General features: G+C 40.4%; 1 protein-coding gene across 2 annotated transcripts; it reads right to left on the reverse strand.

The window, feature by feature from the left end:
* Positions 1-230: 230 nt before the first annotated feature.
* SMIM29 (small integral membrane protein 29) lies at positions 231-18765 on the reverse strand. Of its 2 annotated transcripts, XM_032217288.1 has the most exons (7): positions 18673-18765; positions 18465-18554; positions 14300-14436; positions 12231-12401; positions 9394-9419; positions 3741-3846; positions 231-904 (listed from the first exon to the last, which is right to left on the reverse strand). In XM_032217288.1, exons 4-7 carry the CDS (start codon positions 12339-12341, stop codon positions 842-844), a joined length of 306 nt encoding a protein of 101 aa, XP_032073179.1. In that variant the 5' UTR covers positions 12342-12401; positions 14300-14436; positions 18465-18554; positions 18673-18765; the 3' UTR covers positions 231-841. The 2 variants fall into 2 exon arrangements, with proteins under 2 accessions (XP_032073179.1, XP_032073178.1); XM_032217287.1 differs by lacking the exon at positions 14300-14436.
* Positions 18766-19072: the final 307 nt, after the last annotated feature.

Below are 19072 nucleotides of genomic sequence, written 5' to 3' on the forward strand. Positions count from 1 at the left end.
ATGATTTCTCAAATACCAAATAACACTGTCTGTCCCTGTTGAGCTCAAACAGGTCACCAAAGAAAATAGTTCTCATAACGATGGTCCTTTCTGATAGACATGCTAAGCATCTATACAAACTTCCTAGCTAAACTGCATCCTCCCAGCATGTAGCACACAAAATAATTCCAAAGCTGATGTCATGTAACCGTTATCCCTATTTCAAGAAGTATACCATCACTCCTCAAGCACCAAGTTACGCATTTGGCGATTTTATTCACTTTGCTCGCATCTGTTCAGCAGTATGTTACAGGAATCCAACAGCTTTAAATAATACACCCTTTTACATTCTTAGGCAAGTAAGGAGAGAAGGCAGCAAGCAATGTGCTGGGATATCACAGCAGCTGCATTCTGATGCTCTTTGTTCACAAAAGGAAATGGAGGTTGACTGCTTTGCTTTTTTTTTTAAACGAAGCCGAGCTTTTGAGGATTGATGCCCGTAATGCAAGAGCTATTCAGTGATATTTTACTCAAAATTTCATAAACTCCTGCATCTCATCATCCACATAAAATGCAAATTAGGAGATGGTTGATACGAAGAATGATGCCACATAGCAAGCTGTCCTAGTTCCAAACACAATTCTCCAACCCCCCCTGGGCTACTCTGTACCAGGTGCTCAGTGCCAATCTCCTCGACACGGCTGGCATCCATCACACCTTCTGTTACTGGAAGTCACGTCAAGAGGCTGTAGTACTGAAGTGTAAAGAAAGGCAGCAACGTTAATGGCATTCAAGTTGGCACACATGCCAGGTAGAAGAGGTCATCCATCTACCCTCTGTGATCAGTCCGAGATGAGTACCATCAAGCTTTCACATCCATAAATGAATTACGATAGGGCTGGTATCCTCCCCAACCTCGCATCATCTGTAATACACAGCACACATTTAATATTGCCTTCAGACATTTAGCAAGAGCATCTTTTCAAAGAATGGACATCTTCCACAGCTTATTTTGACAGAATAACCTGGCAGTTTTCATTACAATTAAGAGTACAGGTAGGCCTCAACTTTCAGCAGTTCATTTAATGATAGTTCAAAGTTACAATGGCACTGAAAAAAATGACTTACGACCATTTTTCACACAATCTTTGCAGCACCCCCATGGTCATGTGATCTACATTTGGATGATTGTCAACTGACTCACATTTATGACGGCTGCAGTGTCCTGGAGTCATGTGATCCTTTTACGACCTTCCGACAAGCAAAGTCAAGCAATGGGGAAATTGGGTTCACTTAACAACCATGTTACTAATTTAATAACAGTGGTTCACTTAACAACTATAGGACGAAAGGTCATAAAATGGAGCAAACTCAACAATCATCTCACTTAACAATATAAATTTTGGGTCCAATTGTGGTCGTAAGTTGAGGACACCTGTGTTGCTTCCCAAACAAAGCTGCCTGAATGGATATCCTCCAGTAAAGTTTTACTGCTCCCCCTGCTGTGCCAATACAGCATCGTTTTGGAAGCCACTTCAGAAAGCAAAAATGGAGACAATGATCTTTGTGAATAGAAAGGAGAAAAACCAGCTCCCACGCACTGGCTGTATGAAACAGCTAGGCATAAGCATGTTTATGCTTCTGTGACAAATTCACTTCCTCTTTTATGCAGCCATGAAAATGGACAGCCAGGGATCATTTCTTTCAACATTTGTCATTTCAACACTTAACAAATATAGCAGAAATACTGGTTACACAGATAGTAATATAAAAATAACTCTCTACATCTCTTAATTTTCTAGTGTGGTCCATATAAACATTCTATTTGTGATAGTCTTCAGTCAAATGTCCTAATAATATTTGGATTTTTTAATTATGCTCACATCTTTTTGTAATCTCGGTAATCAAGCAAGAGCTGCAATTTCCACTTTCTAATGTTGTCTGTGAGACTTCTCTTCATCCTTCCCTCATTGTGACTTATATCCCACACATCCCTAAAAGGGCCAGACAACCACAACAAAAATGTATTTTTCTTGAGCGTAACCTCCCTAGTATGTTTGTAAAAGACTGGATCTTGAAAAACATAAGGCACTTTTGGGTAGACCCCAAAATTGCTGCATTACATTAGAATGAACAATTTATCCCAGAGATGAACACTGCTGTTAGCTTAGCTCTTTTTTATGGGGAAAAATAACAATAATAATAAGAAAAATAAAATGTATAGAAAAGGGCTCCAGCTAACTCAAATGACGTTCCTAGAGGCAGTATATCTAAAATATGCAGCTCAAGAAAAAAAAGAATAGTCTCAAACTACAGGTAGTATACAACTTACTACCACAATTGAGACTGGAACTTGTCATTGTGATCTAAAGTTGCTTTCTTGCTGGAAATTCACAAAAAAGATAGCAGTCGTGACCGCAGGATGCTGCAACTGTAAATGCAAGCCAGATGTCAAGTGCCCAAATTGTGATCAAATGACCATGAGGGTAGAGCGATGGTCATATGTACAAATACAGGTCATTTTCTGAGGCTGTCATAACTTTCAATATCATTAAACAAATAGTCTTAAATGAAGGACTGCCTGTATAAATTGGAATGAAATTATTTTATTTTCTCTCTTTCTTGAATAGGCAAAAATATTCAGAGTTCACTGCTCACAATTCATGGTGTCCTGACACAACATAATTCAGGGATTGTTTTGAGAACATGTTGTGAGTGCGCTTGAAAAATGACTTGAGGGATTTGCCTATTCAAAACATGTGTGCCAAAACTGTTAGGAATATAATCTAACTGTTGGGTTGGCAATACATAAATCATGTAGCAATGCTGTACCTGTTTCTTTAAATCATGCTGTAAATGTGATTAGTTGCTGTTTCCTCAATCGGCCATAAGATGGAGCCAAAATCACTGTTAGATGCTGATCTGATCTGAGTGTTTGGAAGCTGGCTGTTAGAAGTGCTGTATAGTGATCAGCGTAAGCTATTGTAAGTTTTGCAACTGCTAGCAAACTTTGTGTACCAGACTGTTTGTATGATTATGGACTATGTTATTTGGATTATCCCTTAACTGAAAGACGTTGATAACTGACTGTCTTAACCGTGTATGATTTGGACTGTTTGATGGACTCTGATACCTCTATTTCCATGAAAGTAAAAGCAAAGCCTATTTAAACTGCAGTGTCTCTGTATGCTGGTTTGTGTGTTCTCCAACACCACTCTCACACCGCTTCTCTGAACGCACTCGTTCTCCTAACGGGGAGCTTACCTAACAAAAACAATGTAATCATTGGCAAATCACCAGAATATTGTCACTCCTTCTAGCTATCAATACCTACTTGATACACTCACTTTTTGGAAGGGTACCCTTCACAACAAAGTATTAGACTATAATTCTCACTATTTTGTTTTCTAAGGAAGTAAAGGCGGTATGTGGGCTATTATTAAAAAGAATAATAGTACATTATTTTGAAGTAAGACATTTTCTCTTTTGTTAATGATTTTTAAGTGTAACAGGTCAAGCAGTGCACCGTGAGTTCAAAAAGGAGGTGCTTCTGGTTATACGGCACCTCTAGGTACCATATTGAGTCAAACTGAATCACAGATAATTTGAATACGATGGGCAACTGCTTTCTTCCCTCCCTCTTTTTCAAGTGATAGTTTCATGGGCAAATCACATCTGAATACGCAACTGTCCATAAATATCCTGAAATATGGCTCTGCAATAGGTATGTAATGTGTAAAATATACCCCACGTAAGCTTACTTTAGTGTCCTCTGGCTCCACTAGGAGTTCTTGCTCAGCCTCATGTAGCTCCTCCGCAGGATCATAACTGTACATTGGCAACAAATGGTGGCGTAGTCGATCATATCTAGGAGGCAGATTTGTAAGAGTATAACCTAAAATTATCCTCAAGCAATTAAAAGCTGCTACATTTTTTTTCTCATGGCCTTGGCACAGGCTCAGACAAGATAGAGCTACATCATAAAGCATTGTCAGGGATGAACAACTATCATAATTTCAGTATAATATACATTTTGAAATTTTCAGTAGTTTAGTGTTCAAATGTGCTAGATCAATGTTTCTATTAGTCTCATGCACTAATAACTAATTCCAAGTAACTATGATCCAAATTTCAGTCACAACACTGGTTTATATTTTGATAATATACCAGAAGTTCCAATCATCAGTTGCCAGTCTTCAGCAACCTGATATTCCTCAGATGTTCTGAAAAACAAAATTCCAGAATTCCTAGGCATAATTCTCATTTGCCAAGTGAGCTGGGAATTCAGGAAATTATAGGTCCAATACATTAAGCAGCACAAGGTTAGATGCACTATAAGTAAGCTTTGCATCAAATATGTGTCTCTATTTGTCAGAGGAAAACTTTGGCAGTTTTACCCATACTCCAAAGTAACTAATATAGTAATAATATACACAGATAATTTACCAAATAAAAGAACAGTTCATACCATTATTGACAAACCACTCTGCACATTAAATGTTTATTTTGCACCCATCTAAAATTATATCACACTGACATTATGTTGTTATTTATCCGGAACATATAAATTAAACTATAGTGAAATGTTAATATAGGAATTATAATGAACTAACCATAGAGTATTGGATGGTTCTTCTAATTACAACCCATCTACCTTAAACCCATGATTAATGAAATAAAGTGTCAACTCTGTGTTGACATTCCATGCAGAGCTGCGGTGGAGCCAGATCTCAGATTACAGTAGCTGGGTTGAAATGAATGAAGCTATTGGTTAATGTGATTTATGACAGGCTGAAGAGAGGACAGAAACACGGGCAAAGTTCAAAAGCAGATAAAGAAAGCAAAAAAGATGGCTGCGAATAAGAAATGCCTAATGAAGAAGTTAATAAATTACTGCTTTTTGTATTACAATATTGGGTCGCTTATTATGAAGTAGGCATCATTAGGGTACTTTACAGACAGCCATCTTTTGCTTTTAAATATCGGGGGTGCCGAGGGGGAACTCAGAAGACCATGACAAAAGGCCAGCTATCTGAACAGAGCTGGAGAGCAGCCATCAGACATCAAAGCCGAGATTAGCGAAGCAAGAGCAGATAAGTAATCAACCCCTAAAAACAGCTAAAGCTGAGCCCCCACCCCACCCCTTTGCCCAGAAAAAGGGAAAGGTCCTGGGAAGAGTGGAGGGGATGCTGGACTGGAATCAAGCCAGGCCCCAAAAATCCCAAATGGAGCCCCCGGGAAGTTCCATAGAGCAACGGAGGGAGGAATTTGACTGGGTCACCTTCCATGAAGAAAGGCCATTATGCATGAGAGAGGGGAGGAGCAGTGGATCCTCTTGAGGTGACGAGAAGCACATGGGAACATAGCCCCACTTCTCCACCCATTAGAAGGAAGATGAAGCCAGTGCCTCTTTCACGTAGCAGGCAGGCTGCCCAGGGCAGACAATCTCCACCCTCCCTCCGAACTAGAACTGAGGAAGGGCACTGCTGACTGGACCACCCCAATTCAGAGGAAAGTTTGATGGGAACTCGGACCAGTTAGCCCTATTCCTTGACTCAGCTGAGGTCCACCTGGAATGCTATAGACACCTCTACTGATCCCCCAAAGCCATAGTGAATACTATAGCAGAGGGACTAGAGGGAGAAGCAAGGGAATGGCTATCAGCCCTCCACAAGAGGAGAGCCTCCCAACTGCAAGACATAGATGACTTCCTACGACTGCTAGAGGCCAGATTTAAAGAGAAAAAAGACGGAACTATGAAACTATGTGAGGACTTTCGAGGGATAAATGCCGTGTGCATACACAACCTATACCCATCTCCCCCTCATGAAAGATATGCTATCTCACTTGGCCAAGGGAAAAGTCTTCATCAAATTAGACCTCAGAGAGGCATACTATCAAATACGGATTAGGGAAGGAGATGAGTGGAAAACAGCGTTCAACTGCCCTCTAGGGAACTTCCAATTCAAAGTGACGCCTTTTGGACTACAGGGAGCCCCTGCAGTGTTCATGCAGTTAATTTATTGAGGTGCTGCATGAGCACTTCTACAAGGGGGTCCTCATCTACCTGAATGACATCCTCATCTACACTGAGACCATGAATGACCACATACCCCTGGTCCGCAAAGTACTGAAAAAACTTCTGGTAGTCAAGCTATCAAAATGTGAATTCCGTGAGCAGATAGACTACCTAGGCTACCGAGTGTCAAATGAGGGAATAGAGATGGACCCAGCCAAAGTGCAAGCCATCCTAAGCTAGCAACCCCCTTGCACCCGCAGACAGCTACAAAGCTTCCTAGGGTTCGCAAACTTCTATAGGCAATTCATCCCCTCCTTTGTGAAGATTGCCAAACCCCTGACAGACCTCCTGAAGACAGGGAGCCCAGGAACAAAACCTCACCGGGGACAAGGTCTACAGTGGGGCCTAAGCTGCCAAAAGGCATTTGAGACACTAAAAGAAATGTTTGCAAAGGAACCAGTGCTGAAGCATCCTGACTTGGAGCAACCCTTTGTGATCCAAGCAGATGCCAGCGATATGGCAGTGGGAGCGGTGCTACTCCAAAGAAACAACCAAGGAAACCCACAACCCTGTGCCTACACCTCCGGCAAGCTCACAGACAGACGATGGGCCGCATGGGAAAAGGAGGCTTTCACAGTGAGATGGGCACTGCTAATCTGGAGACACCTGTTGGAAGGGGGCCAGAAACCGTTCGAAGTCTGGACTGACCATAAGAAACTATCACTCAAACAAGTCCGATGGACTTAATATTTTAACCACTTCAACTTCATACTAAAACACATTCCAGGGCAGAGGAACTTCTAGCTGACGCCCTCTCCCGCATGCCCCAGTACAAATGTGAATGGGAGCAGGTGGTGGATGCCATCATTCCCTTTACCAAATAGCTGCCCAAGTGACCACCAGACGACAACACCGTGACCAGCACAACCAACCAGCAGGCAACCTAACCATGAGACTCAAAACTGAATTTCTAGCAGACCCTTGGTTCCAAAACAACCAACACATCTTGACAAAAAGAGATGACCTTGCATGGAAGGGGATGAAATTCTAGGTCCCGGAATCCCTACACACCCTAATTCTTCAGAGGAGCCACGATGCCAAACCGGCAGGCCACTTTGGATTCCTAAAGATGTTACACTTAGCCCAGAGGCAGTTCTGGTGGCCCAAAATAAAGAAATATGTGAAAAGTTACGTGAAAAGTTGCACCATCTGCGCCACAATGAAGAGGCGACCAGGAAAACTCCCTGGATTGCTGCAGCCAGTAGCAGAGCCAACGAGGCCGTGGGAGATCGCAACGGACTTTATAGTAGAGTTGCCAAAAAGTGGGGGAAACGCGGTGATTTGGACTGTAATAGACCTGCTCTCCAATCAGGCGCACTTCATAACCTGCAGTGGACTACCCTCAGCTCACAAGGTGACCAAACTGTTCCTGAAGCACATCTACCTGCATGGAGTACCTCGAAGAATTATCTCAGAGGGGTCCGGTTCACGGCTAAATTCTGGAGGGAGTTCCTGCAGTCCATTGGGTCATCCCAGGGCCTTAGCTCGGCTTTTCACCCAAGCACTAATGGAGGGGCAGAGGGACTGAATGCTATGGTAGAGCAGTACCTGAGGTGCTACGTGAACTATCAGCAGTCCAATTGGGCAGACCTTCTGACCTTCGCTGAGGTTGCATACAATAATGCTGTTCACAGCAGCACAGGACTAACACCATTCAAAGTAGTGAATGGCATGGACTTTGTCCCAATGCCTGAGTATCCAAGGGATCCTCCTTCCTCAGTCAGCTTGACTGACTGGATGTCAATGCTAAAAGCAATCTGGGAGAATGTGAAAAAAGCACTAGCTAGAGCAGCACAAACATATAAGAAACAGGCAGATAAACACCGAGCTCCACAACAACCATTCCTGGTGGGAGAGAAGGTTTACCTCTCTACAAAATATTTGAGGTTAAGACTCCCTAGCAAGAAACTGGGACCAAAATTTGTGGGACCATTCCCCATAGTAAAGATCATCAACCCAGTCTCAGTGCAACTGAAATGCCCCCACTGCTAGGGAAGGTACACCAGTATTCCATAATAGCCTCTTAAAACACGTGGTCAGATCCACTCTGAGACCACTGCCCCGGGAGCCCCCAGGCTCTGTGGTTATAGGGGGCCAAACCCATTATGAAGTGCAACGCATCCTTGATTTGAGGTGGCACAGAAGGCAACTCCAGTACTTAATTAAGTGGAAGGGCTATCCCTTGTCAGAGGCATCTTAGGTAAAGAGTAGAAATATCCAGGCAGATAGCCTTATAGATTCCACGAAAACAATCCAAACAAGCCTGGGGGGGAGGACGCAGCCTTGAATCCCATACTGGTACTCAAATTGTTTTTGCTTGCACAGATTGTCTTTGAAAAGTGAGGTGAGCCGGATGTCAACTATTTGTGTTGACATTCCATGCAGAGCGGCGGCGGAGCCGGATCTCAGATTACAGTAGCTGGGTTGAAATGAATGAAGCTATTGGATAACGTGATTTATGACAGGCTGAAGGGAGGACAGAAACACGGGCAAAGTTCAAAAGCAGATAAAGCAAAAAGATGGCTGTGAATAAGAAATGCCTAATGAAGAATGCCTAATGAAGCTGTTAATAAATCACTGCTTTTTGTATTACAATATTGGGTTGCTTATTATGAAGCAGACATCGTTAGGGTACTTTACATAAAGCATCATACAAAATGCATCCATGCAGCAACAATTCCTTTGGTTTTAAATAAGGACAAACTGTTACGGCAAGGACATTATTTTCCTTCCAGATTTGGGAAACTAAAATAATATCCTAAAATATTTCTGGATTTTACATGGGAAAATAAAAGTGCTAGAAAAGAAAATAGCTAGTTCATTTCAGCAGTTAATTTTAATTTTACACTAAAATGTTTAGCTATTTAAAATTTTAAAAAAGCTAAAATCAGTAATAGTACCATGTGAAACTGGAAGGAAAAGCAGTAAGCAACCTCATTCACCTTCTAATAAATTAGCCCATGGCTGCTATTCAATGCAACATAGACAGACCTTGCTTAATGGCTACCCTATTTAATGGCCATTTGAAGTTACAGTAGTGCTGACAAAGCAACTTTATGAAGAGGGTAGCATCCTTGTGGTCAATTATTAACAACTATTGCAATGTGCCAATGATGTGATCACTATTTGTGCACTTCACAGCTAGCTTCCAACTAATAGACTCCATGGAGAAGCCAGCAGTAAAATTAAAAGTTGTGGTCTTGTGATGTTTCACTTAACAATCATGTCACTTAACACCAGAGTTCCTGATCCCATCTGTGTTCATTAAGTGAGGATTACAAGCAAGAAGATAGATCTAAAAAGGCAAAGAGCCTCAATCTCCTGGAATTTCTTACCTCCTTTTTTTCTGGATATACATCATCTGCAATGACAAAGGGGAAGGAGAAAAAAATTATGAGAGGAATGTGAATATGTGTTAGGCATTATTTCTTCTAACTGGGAGTAAAAATAAAACGAAAAATACAAGGAATGTGAACATCAGGGTCAGCATTTGTATCATTAGTCTAGGTGCACTTCTCAGAAGCCACATAATGGTAACATGTGGCTGACCCAATTCATTTGAAATGCAACCTTACGTGTCAAATGATAAAGATACTGAAAGATGGTATATAAAATCTCACCAAAGTCCAGAGACCAACCTGATACCTTCTAGGACCTGATGGTGAACCTATGGCACATATGCCACAGGTGGCACACAGAGCCATTTCTTAGGGCATGTGAGGCATTGCCCTATCAGTTCCAGAGTGCATATGTGTACTGGCCAGCTGATTTCGGCCTTCATTTTTGGCCATTTTTGCCCTCCAGAGGGCAAAAAATGACCCAATACACAAACCGGAAGTCAGAAAATGGGCCATTTCTGGACTCCAGAGAGCCTGCGAGGGAGGGGGATAGGGGAGGCCATTTTCACCCTCCCCAGACTCCTAGAAAGGAGGGCAAAAAACAGATCCACCGTGCCATCATGCTCCAAAAGTGGAGGGGAAGGGTGGCGAGGTCGTGCACGCATGCATGGGGGAGGGGGCGCATACCCAGATGACCCCCACAATGCTCCCCTGCTTTTGGCATGCGATGGCAAAAAGGTTTGTCAGAGCATGTGAGGCCTTGCCCTGTCAGCTGGCCACCACACATGCGCATGTTGGCCAGCTGAGTTCAGCCTTTTTAAAAGCCATTTTCACCCTCCCCATGCTCCAGAGGCTTTATAGGAGCCTGAGGAGGGTGAAAAGAGCTTCCCCCCACCAGAGGCCCTCCGGAGGCTTCAGGAGCTTCCCTGAAGCCTCCAGAGCGAAAAAAAAACAAAAAAAACAACAACAGCCCTACGGGCAAACCGGAGCTTCAGAAACAGATTTCTGGTTTGCTCATAGGGCTGGTGTAAGCCCTCTGGAGCCTTCAGGGACCTTCATGAGGCTTCACTGAAGGCTCCAGAGGACGAAAAACAACCCAACGGACAAACGGAAGTCACTTCCGATTTGCTCGTAGGGACGTTTTTCGTCCTCTGGAGCCTTCAGGGAAGCCTCATGAAGGTTCCTGAAGACTCCGGAGGACTAAATGGCACGCGAGCCAAAAAAGGTTCGGCCTCGCTGGTCTAGGAACTCCATACTAAGCATCATTGAAAGCTATTGGAATTGTAAGGAAGAAACATTTTTGCTCAGTCTAAAAGGGAAAATATAATGCTTATAGATAAGGGAAGCCAAATTATTTTTATTTATGTAATCTATTACTTATTAATGATACCAAACTTCAGTCTCCCCAAAACAAGCATATCATCTTAATGCATTCCTACATCCAATAAAGTATTACCACTTTGACAAAAACAAAGCACAAACAGCAACAAACAAACCAGCTGCACTCTTCTCCCAGATATCCTGTGCGCTGGGACATAGTCCCAACACATCTGGAAAGAACAATAGTAGAGAATATTTTGTTAATATTTTTAGCAGATTTTTTATTATTTGTTCCCTTCTATAACACCTTCAAGTTATTATATCAACATTATTATGTCATCATACCGGTACATGTATATATTTCGCTTCTATATTTACAGACATTTATACACAGTTCTATATATATTTATATGTATTGTTTTTTTGGCTTAATTAATTTTATTCTTGTTTTGCAGCCATTTGTAGCAATTGTTCCAAATTTCATAATATTCCGACTCTTCTTTATCTTTTAATTTTAGTGTTAATTTGTCCATCTCTGCACAATCCAAAGTTTTTTGTATCACTAATTTGTCCGAGGGGGTATTATTTTGTTTCCAGCATTGGGCAAATGCTATTCTAGCTGTGGTTAGCAGATGTGTTATATGTACTTAATTGTCTTGTATATTTCCCTTTGATATTCCCAGGAGAAATTTGTATTTTATCTGTTCTCCTGTCATTTCTTGCACCCATTTCCAAATTTTTGTCCAATAATTTTGTGTTTCAGGCAGGTCCACCATATGTGATAAAAAGTCCCTTGTACTTTTTTACACTTCCAGCAGGTTGGATTCAAGTTTGGGTACATTTTAGCCAATCTTGTTGGTGGTAAATGCCAACGATAAAACATTTTGTACATATTTTCTTTAAGTGCTGCTGATCGTGTTAGTTTATAATTTGTGTTCCAAATTCTTTCCCAATCCACTAGATCTATGTTGTAACCAAAGTTTTTTGGCCCACGCTATCATCAGAATATTTTGTTAATCTGTATAGGATTCAGTCTGATGGTGATCTGAAAATGCTGTTGGTGAAAAGCAGAAACATTTATCAAGCTAAGTAAAGGACAACAGTTTCCCCCAAAAACCTTGATGCAGAGGGTGACTGCATAACATACACAAGTGACACAGACAGAACTCTCACATTACTTTTAAAAGGCTTAATTATATATTTTTGTGACTTAAATCACTGGCACTTCCTGAAATGCAGTGTTCACAAGTGAGCATTTTTATAATAATGGTACTCACTAACTGAAAAGACTGCAACTGTTGCAACAGAAACCATTGACTAAGAACTGATATTGAGACTACTCATCTTTTTTTTCCCCAAAGAAAAACTTTCCGGCATATTCCATTGTTGACATAAAAACTAGAGCAGCATTTCTCAACCTCAGCAACTTTAACATGTGTAATCTTCAACTCCCAGAATTCCCCACCCAGCAAGCTGGTCTAAAAACCAAGTGCTTCTGTCTTGAGTCCACTCACCACTGCCATGATGATTCCAACAATGGTGATAAGGAAAAACGGCACTAGAATGTAACCCACCAGGGAGTCATTGGTTGGCCCAGCAGAAGTAGGCATGGTGGTGTTATTCATGGCATATAAACTTGCTTGACAGGATCCGAGAAGCAGCTCCTGTCATCATTGGGAAGTCAACTTCACAACGATTAAAAAAAAAAGTTTAGGATTAAAACACATTCTTAACATTGCCATGAGCCACTCTTCTCCTTCTCCTCCCTCGAAACCCACTGCCATTCAAACAACTGCACATAAGACAGTCACAAGTATATCACATGCTACTCCTCACACTAGAATCAATGAATGAAATCTTTTAAAATATTTAGCCCTGAGACATGAATGACAGCTAAATGAAACTGAGAAAGGGGGGGTGAATGGGAAAGAAAAATAAGCCATTCCAAGACAAAAAGAGAGAAAGTTAAGAATATTGGAAATAATGCTGGCATCTTGGTCTAAGCTAGTATAGCTGACCTCTAATATCTCGCTTTCTAGATATTTCCCATAATGGAGAAAAGCAAAACTGTGCAACCCCTTCCCCACTGCACCCCAGCATATTCTATTGGTAATATTTAATATAATAGCTAAATTTGTTCCATGCTAGGCTCGCCTACAAAATCAAGTACAAAAACTTGTTTTGGTCTAAGATTAATAAACCTCTGGCCTTCCAGATGTTCACAATAGATTTCTCAATAGACATGCTCTGAATGGCTAATGGAACAATGCTGGAGTATACTGGAAAAATCCTATATTTCCCATCCCTTTAGATATGCAAATTTTGAATCAAGCAAAGATATCTGGGTTAATTAAAACAGATGTTTTTCTATATGGGACTGGATATCCATTGATGCTAACTATCCTGACTGTTAGAAGAAAATAGAAATCCATTTATTTTAGTAAATGGGCCAGAGTTGTGTGATAAAACACGTAATTCGCTTGCAGAATATCCCAGACACAATCCCCATTATCTCCAGGTTTTTTGGCAACCAGGTCCAACGATGCTGAATTAGTCCATAGTTCATATCTTCATATTTTCAAGATACTTGTAAATAAAGAAATAATCTTATAAAAATATTGGATAACAATTTTTTAAAAAACTTCTGAACTGGGACTATAGGTTTTCATTTTAAATGGAACTAAATACCATTTGTAAATGCAACAGGATACAAGTATAATCCCAAATTTATATTACTATGAGATGGAAGAAGCCAGATTGGACAAGTTCATTGTGGCCCCTTGCAATGTGGGAATGACCCTGAGGGAAGAGAAGAAGAGATGCAGCCTAGGAAACTATCAGATAAAAGAGAGAGGAGCCTGCAAATGCTTAATGGACAAATAAATTTAAGGAGGAGCCACCCTAACATATCAGACTTGTTAAGGGTTACAGCAGGAGATTTATGGTTTCTGTTCAAACTTGCAAGATTCTGTTACTGTAGTCTGACACACATAGCCTGGCTCATCTGGTCATGTTTTCGGTCTGGTTACCTGGGAGGGAGGATACCAATCTTGCAAGTCTCAAAATACAAATCTCTCCTGGTCATCAACTTCTTGTAGTCTAATACATTAGGGTGGATCCCTCTTAAATGTCTTTCTTTGCTTATTAAGCATTTGAGTAAGGTCCCTCAAATCTCAGATGGGAAGCCAATCCAAAGAACTGGGGCAGCTACAAAGGTAAGAGATGGCCTCGCAAATCTGACACTGTGTCATGTAGAACTTTAAAGATGATAATCAGCATCTTTAACTACACCCAAAAAGCAACTAGAGGCTAAAGCAACTGATGCAGCAGTAATGTAACTTGATGAACCATGCGGCACCCAGAATTAACATGCCCCAGTAGTCTCAGCCAACTGCAGCTTCTGAATGTTCTTCAAGGGCAGCCCCATGTACACAGTGCAGTAATCTAATCAGAAAGTGATTAATGCATGACTGTGAGCAAAGCCTCCCTGGCCAGGAAGCCCAGCAAAGGCCTCCTAAGCTATGGCTACTACTGGCTCTTCCAATAAGAGTTTCAAATAAAGGACCACCACCAAATTGCATACCAGTTCTGTCCAGGGGAGTGTTACCCCATCCAGAGCCAAAGATGTCAGCTCTCTTGACCGCAGGGGACCAAAATCCCACAACCACTCGCTAAGGTTGAGTTGCAGCCTGCTTCTCCTCATCTTCTACACTCCAGGCTCTGAGAAGGAAGTTAAACAGCTCCACTTGCTCAGCATGAGATAGAGATGCATAATATGGTATTGTTAACACACTGATAATATTAAACCCCAGCTAAGGCTGAATTTATCTTGAGCTAACAGACTGTGAAGAACTACAGAAACATGAGGCGGGGCTTAATGTTGCTATGACATGACATGCAATCTTGGGGCTCAAGGATTGCTGTCAATATCTCTGCTGCTGGACAATCCTTTTTGGATCTAAACCATTCTGAAGGAACGGTGATAGTGAAGGGCATGTCCTGCTGATCTCAGGGGCATCACAAAGCCCCTGAGTGATCCAGGAAAAAGCTTTTTGCTAGCTACAAGAGAAGCAGTCAATATGGCTGCAGAAGGTTGGGATAAGCCCCGGAAATGGAAGCAGCACAGGAGAGACAGTGTGTCGAAATGGTGAGAAAAATATTTATTATTAGAGAAGAAAACCCAAAAGATTTAAAATAAAATTGAAAACAGAAGGAAACAAGCAGTGAATTTACCCTGGTTTAAAACTATCGTGTTATCTTTTTCACTTTAAATTTGTTTTTTATGGACAGACTTTTTACAAATGCCTCTTACCTTTAAACTGGACTGGTCTTTTTTTCCCCCTTCTTCCTCTATACTTTTCTATTTTTTGTGTTTGTGAATTAAAAGCCTCTTTCCTCGCAAGGCTCAGCCGGATCGTAATCTTTAAACATTTTTTTTTCTCTTTCCGGAGAAAAACCCTTTCCGGAATTCGGAGTTTAGAAAAGAGAGCCAAAAACAGAGGGAAAAGATGTAACACTGCCATCTAGTGGCTACAGGCTTGGCAACATCTGATATTACAAAGCTATCAGCTTGGTTTACTGAAAGGGTCAGTGGAAAAAACTTCACTGAATTTGTTTGAAACCTAGCAAAAACCTTGGATGTTTTGGCAGTGTTTATAACTTGGAAAAATGGCACAATATGAAGAAAAAAAGGAACCAACATTGCAAAAAATTATGTTAGAAATTCAAAAACTCTTAATAACTAGAGAGAGAATTGAAAAGAATCTTGAATTTATAGATCAAAATACAAAATATCAAAACAAAGAAAGTATGGAGGGAAGAGTTGAGAATACTTATAAAACAACAATGAAATTTGAGGAGAGTTCAAAAAATTACAGAGACATATGAAAGTGATAAGAAAATTGTTGACATTGATAGCAAATCGAGTGTGGAGGGAAATGATAAGTGCGGAATACGGAAAGGAGAGATTGATGAACTGGAACTCTATCTCAGATGTCAAAACATAGATGAAGAAAGGGGAGAAAATTTGGCAGAAACAATTAGAGTAATTTCGGCAGAAGCACCAGTGATAACAAAAGACAAGCAGATGAAAGGAACAAATGGAGGGTTATGAATTCTTTTCTAAGATATCCAATGAACAAGTTGTCAAGAGAAGTCCACATAAGACTTATGAAGAAAACACTTAGAAAACAGATTCTACAAATGGCAAGAGATATTGGACTGCACTATTTCTGGAAGGATACATGATGAAAGAAAATGTCATAATAGAATTTAGTTAAATGTAGTTAAACTTTGAGTACTATGTATAAGATAAAGTAATAATAGCTATAGTCAAATAAATGATCAATAATGATAATAAAGTATTTATATATACTAGATTGATAATATGAAATTTTATATAAACTGTAAGTGAGGATGATGGAGATGATGTTGAAAAGCCTTTTTATAAAAGATAAATTATTCTATATAGAATAGAATATAAAGATGTAATATCATTGGATGATTTCTGGATGATGTAATGAAATGCCATAATATAAATTTACTTCAAATTTAATATGCCTCATATAAAAAGAATGTAATAATAGTTATGCTTAATGGATGTTTAACAATTATAATAATTTGTATAAATGTATATTAGATTGATGATATTAATGGAAAAAACATGGAATTGAAAATTATTAGAGAATGTTATTAATGCTAAAATAATAGAATGTTTATGAATAGAATACCAAAAAAATTCTTTATTATTGGATATATTGAAGATGTTATAATGAATCATAATATAAATAGATACATATTTAGAATACCTTGTTAAAAATGGTGAAACAATAGTGATAATTAAACAAATGAAATACAATAATAATGTATACAAAGATATCTGATTGACAATAAGTGATTTTTGATAAAGCTCAAGTGATGACTATGAAAAGGAAGGAGAAAGATTTTATAACCAATTGACATACTGTATGTAGTTGAAGAAGTTTTTATGTTATATGTTTTGCGTGTTTATGTTGTTTGAAAATAAAAAAATTATTTAAAAAAATAACTACAGAAACAAATGAGACTGTTTCACAGCTATAATTCAATACTGGAGAATCATTCACATATTTTAAAAGGAAGCTGAGAATTAAATGAAAGGTTGTCATCTATGATAAACACTTGTGGAAAAGAATCAACCCAACAACGTACAGAAGACATTTTTTCAGATACTTTCTGTGTCAATTCTTAAAAGCCGAAACACATAGCATATGCCACATTCTGGGTACTTATAGATTTACACATTCCTACTTATTCTGAAAGCCACAACAATTCAGATTTGCTGGCAGAGTGGAGATTTGAATTGGGGCCTTTTACCCTTTAATTGTTTGCAACCTGGCCCTTTCCAGATTTTCTGTGATCACAAGAAATCAAATTCCAGCAACCACATTCACTGATTAAGCAACAGCTACCAGGGCTAAACGGCAAACATTCAGATTATCACTAGATGAAAGCAAAGAGATACAGAACATTCTATCCTTTTACTGCCTTCTAGTTACTGCCTCAATCTTTGCTGTCTTGCTGTCTATATGCAGCAGTCCTATTAAATAATAGCTGTAATCTACCCAGTCAGCCAAACCCACAGTCAGCCTAATAATTTATTAGGTAAGGCTACAATTGGCTTGGAGAGTTCCATGGCACCCCATTAGTTCCATGGCATTCTCGACTTAAGACCACAATTGAGAAAGAATGAACAACTGAGGTAATAGGAGAAAATTTAGAAATTCATTTTTGGGTGGATTTGATGGGGCCTTGAAAAAGAGGAAGGTGAGAAGTTTAGAGAACAAAGATAAATATACGAAACAGTATATAGACATTGTGGAAGCAAGAACAGGATAGAAAGATTCCAAAAGGCATAATGCATGGCATTGGCATTAACAGACTTTTAACTATTTCACCTTCTTTCTCCTCACCTCAAATAGCATACCGGTAGTTACCCAGAAAGAAAAGTTATATAAACAAAACCAGTGTTTTGTTTTAACTGTCAAAAAAATCCTTTGACAATACTGATTTACTTACCCATATCTACTCTTTACATTTACATACATAACCCTTTCAGATGTGATTATTTCTCAAGAACTGGACCCTATGTTATATCCTATGATTCCACATGCTCCTCTGGTTTCTATTAAGTAAAATAAGAAAACCTAAAACCCCTATTAAAGGAAATCATAAAATTATCCCAATGCAGATTGTTTTTTTAAAATAATTATAATCATAATCATGAAAATCTGAATGAAGGCTATCTTGTTGCAATTATGTAGCCAAAATGCTCTCAAAGAACTTTTTAAAAAAAATCAAAGTTAACCACAGTGCTCAACTCGGTTTAGAAAAGCCATAGAGCAGTGTTTCTCAGCTTTTGGCAATTTTAAGACGTGGACTTCAATTCCCAGAATTCCCTAGCCAGCATTCCCAAGGAATTCTGAGAGTTGAGGTCGAGAGTCTTAAAAGTTGCCACGGCGGAGAAAGGCCCCACTCCACCAGATCTCGAAATGCAGAAAGCATCCTCCAGTGATCCAAAAGGCTTTCCTTCAAGGGGACGACAGATAATTTGGGGAAAAGGCCTATGTAACAAGCCCATCTCCATCCAAACCACAGAGCAGCGTCCTCTGTAAACTTAAGAATTCAAGCCGGCCCGTCTTATTCACCTAATCTCCAAACCGAGACTTAATCCCTCTCTTCCTTCTGTTTCCAGCAACGGCACCGCTTACCTCTTCGGAATTCCCAGGTTTACAACAGCATCTCCGTATGTAAAAGCACCTCCGCAACGCTCATCTTCTTCCCGGAAGTCTCGCCTCGAACTGGGGGTGGGGGTGGAGTGGAGAGAACACACGAGAAAAATCAATGCGTCTCCACCCCCCAGCCATTTCCCTGGTTCACTTCCCCATTTGCTTTCAGTGAGGCGGACCCAGCTCTTACCTCCCTTCCTCTTCTCAGCTCCTCCTTTCTCCCCGTTTGGTTGCTGCAAACAAACGCGCGCACCCTCCTCCCCGTCCCTGCGCACCTCTCCAACTTCACGTGCCCTTTCAAACACCGGCAGGAAAAGGCCGAAAGGCGCGTGACTGAGCCCCGCACATTAGAGGGGGGAAGAGCAGCAGCCAATCCGCAAACAAGGTTCCGCCAGGTAAACGCGCGATTGGCCACCGGGACAGCAGAGGGCAACCTCCGCCGGTTAAAGACAGTGACGAGGGAAAACAACCGTGTCCTCTTGGGGGGGGGGGGCATATAGAGGTTCGCCTCTGCGCCGTACCCGGTTATCATTTGATACTCCGTTGGGGTGGGGAGATGTTCTCTGAACTGCAAAGCGAAAAGTTCCGAA

The sequence above is a fragment of the Thamnophis elegans genome, chromosome 5 (genome assembly GCF_009769535.1).
Source record: "Thamnophis elegans isolate rThaEle1 chromosome 5, rThaEle1.pri, whole genome shotgun sequence".
In the NCBI taxonomy this organism is placed as follows: Eukaryota; Metazoa; Chordata; class Lepidosauria; order Squamata; family Colubridae; genus Thamnophis; species Thamnophis elegans.

Bases quoted from the DNA above. Each gene is read 5' to 3' on its own strand.
- SMIM29 (XM_032217287.1), bottom strand. From the start codon at position 12,341: ATGAATAACACCACCATGCCTACTTCTGCTGGGCCAACCAATGACTCC. The intron at 9,420-12,230 runs GTGAGTGGACTC...TTGTCATTGCAG, and splicing joins TTGGAATCATCATGGCAGTG to ATGATGTATATCCAGAAAAA. The intron at 3,847-9,393 runs GTAAGAAATTCC...TCTGCCTCCTAG, and splicing joins TATATCCAGAAAAAAAGGAG to ATATGATCGACTACGCCACC.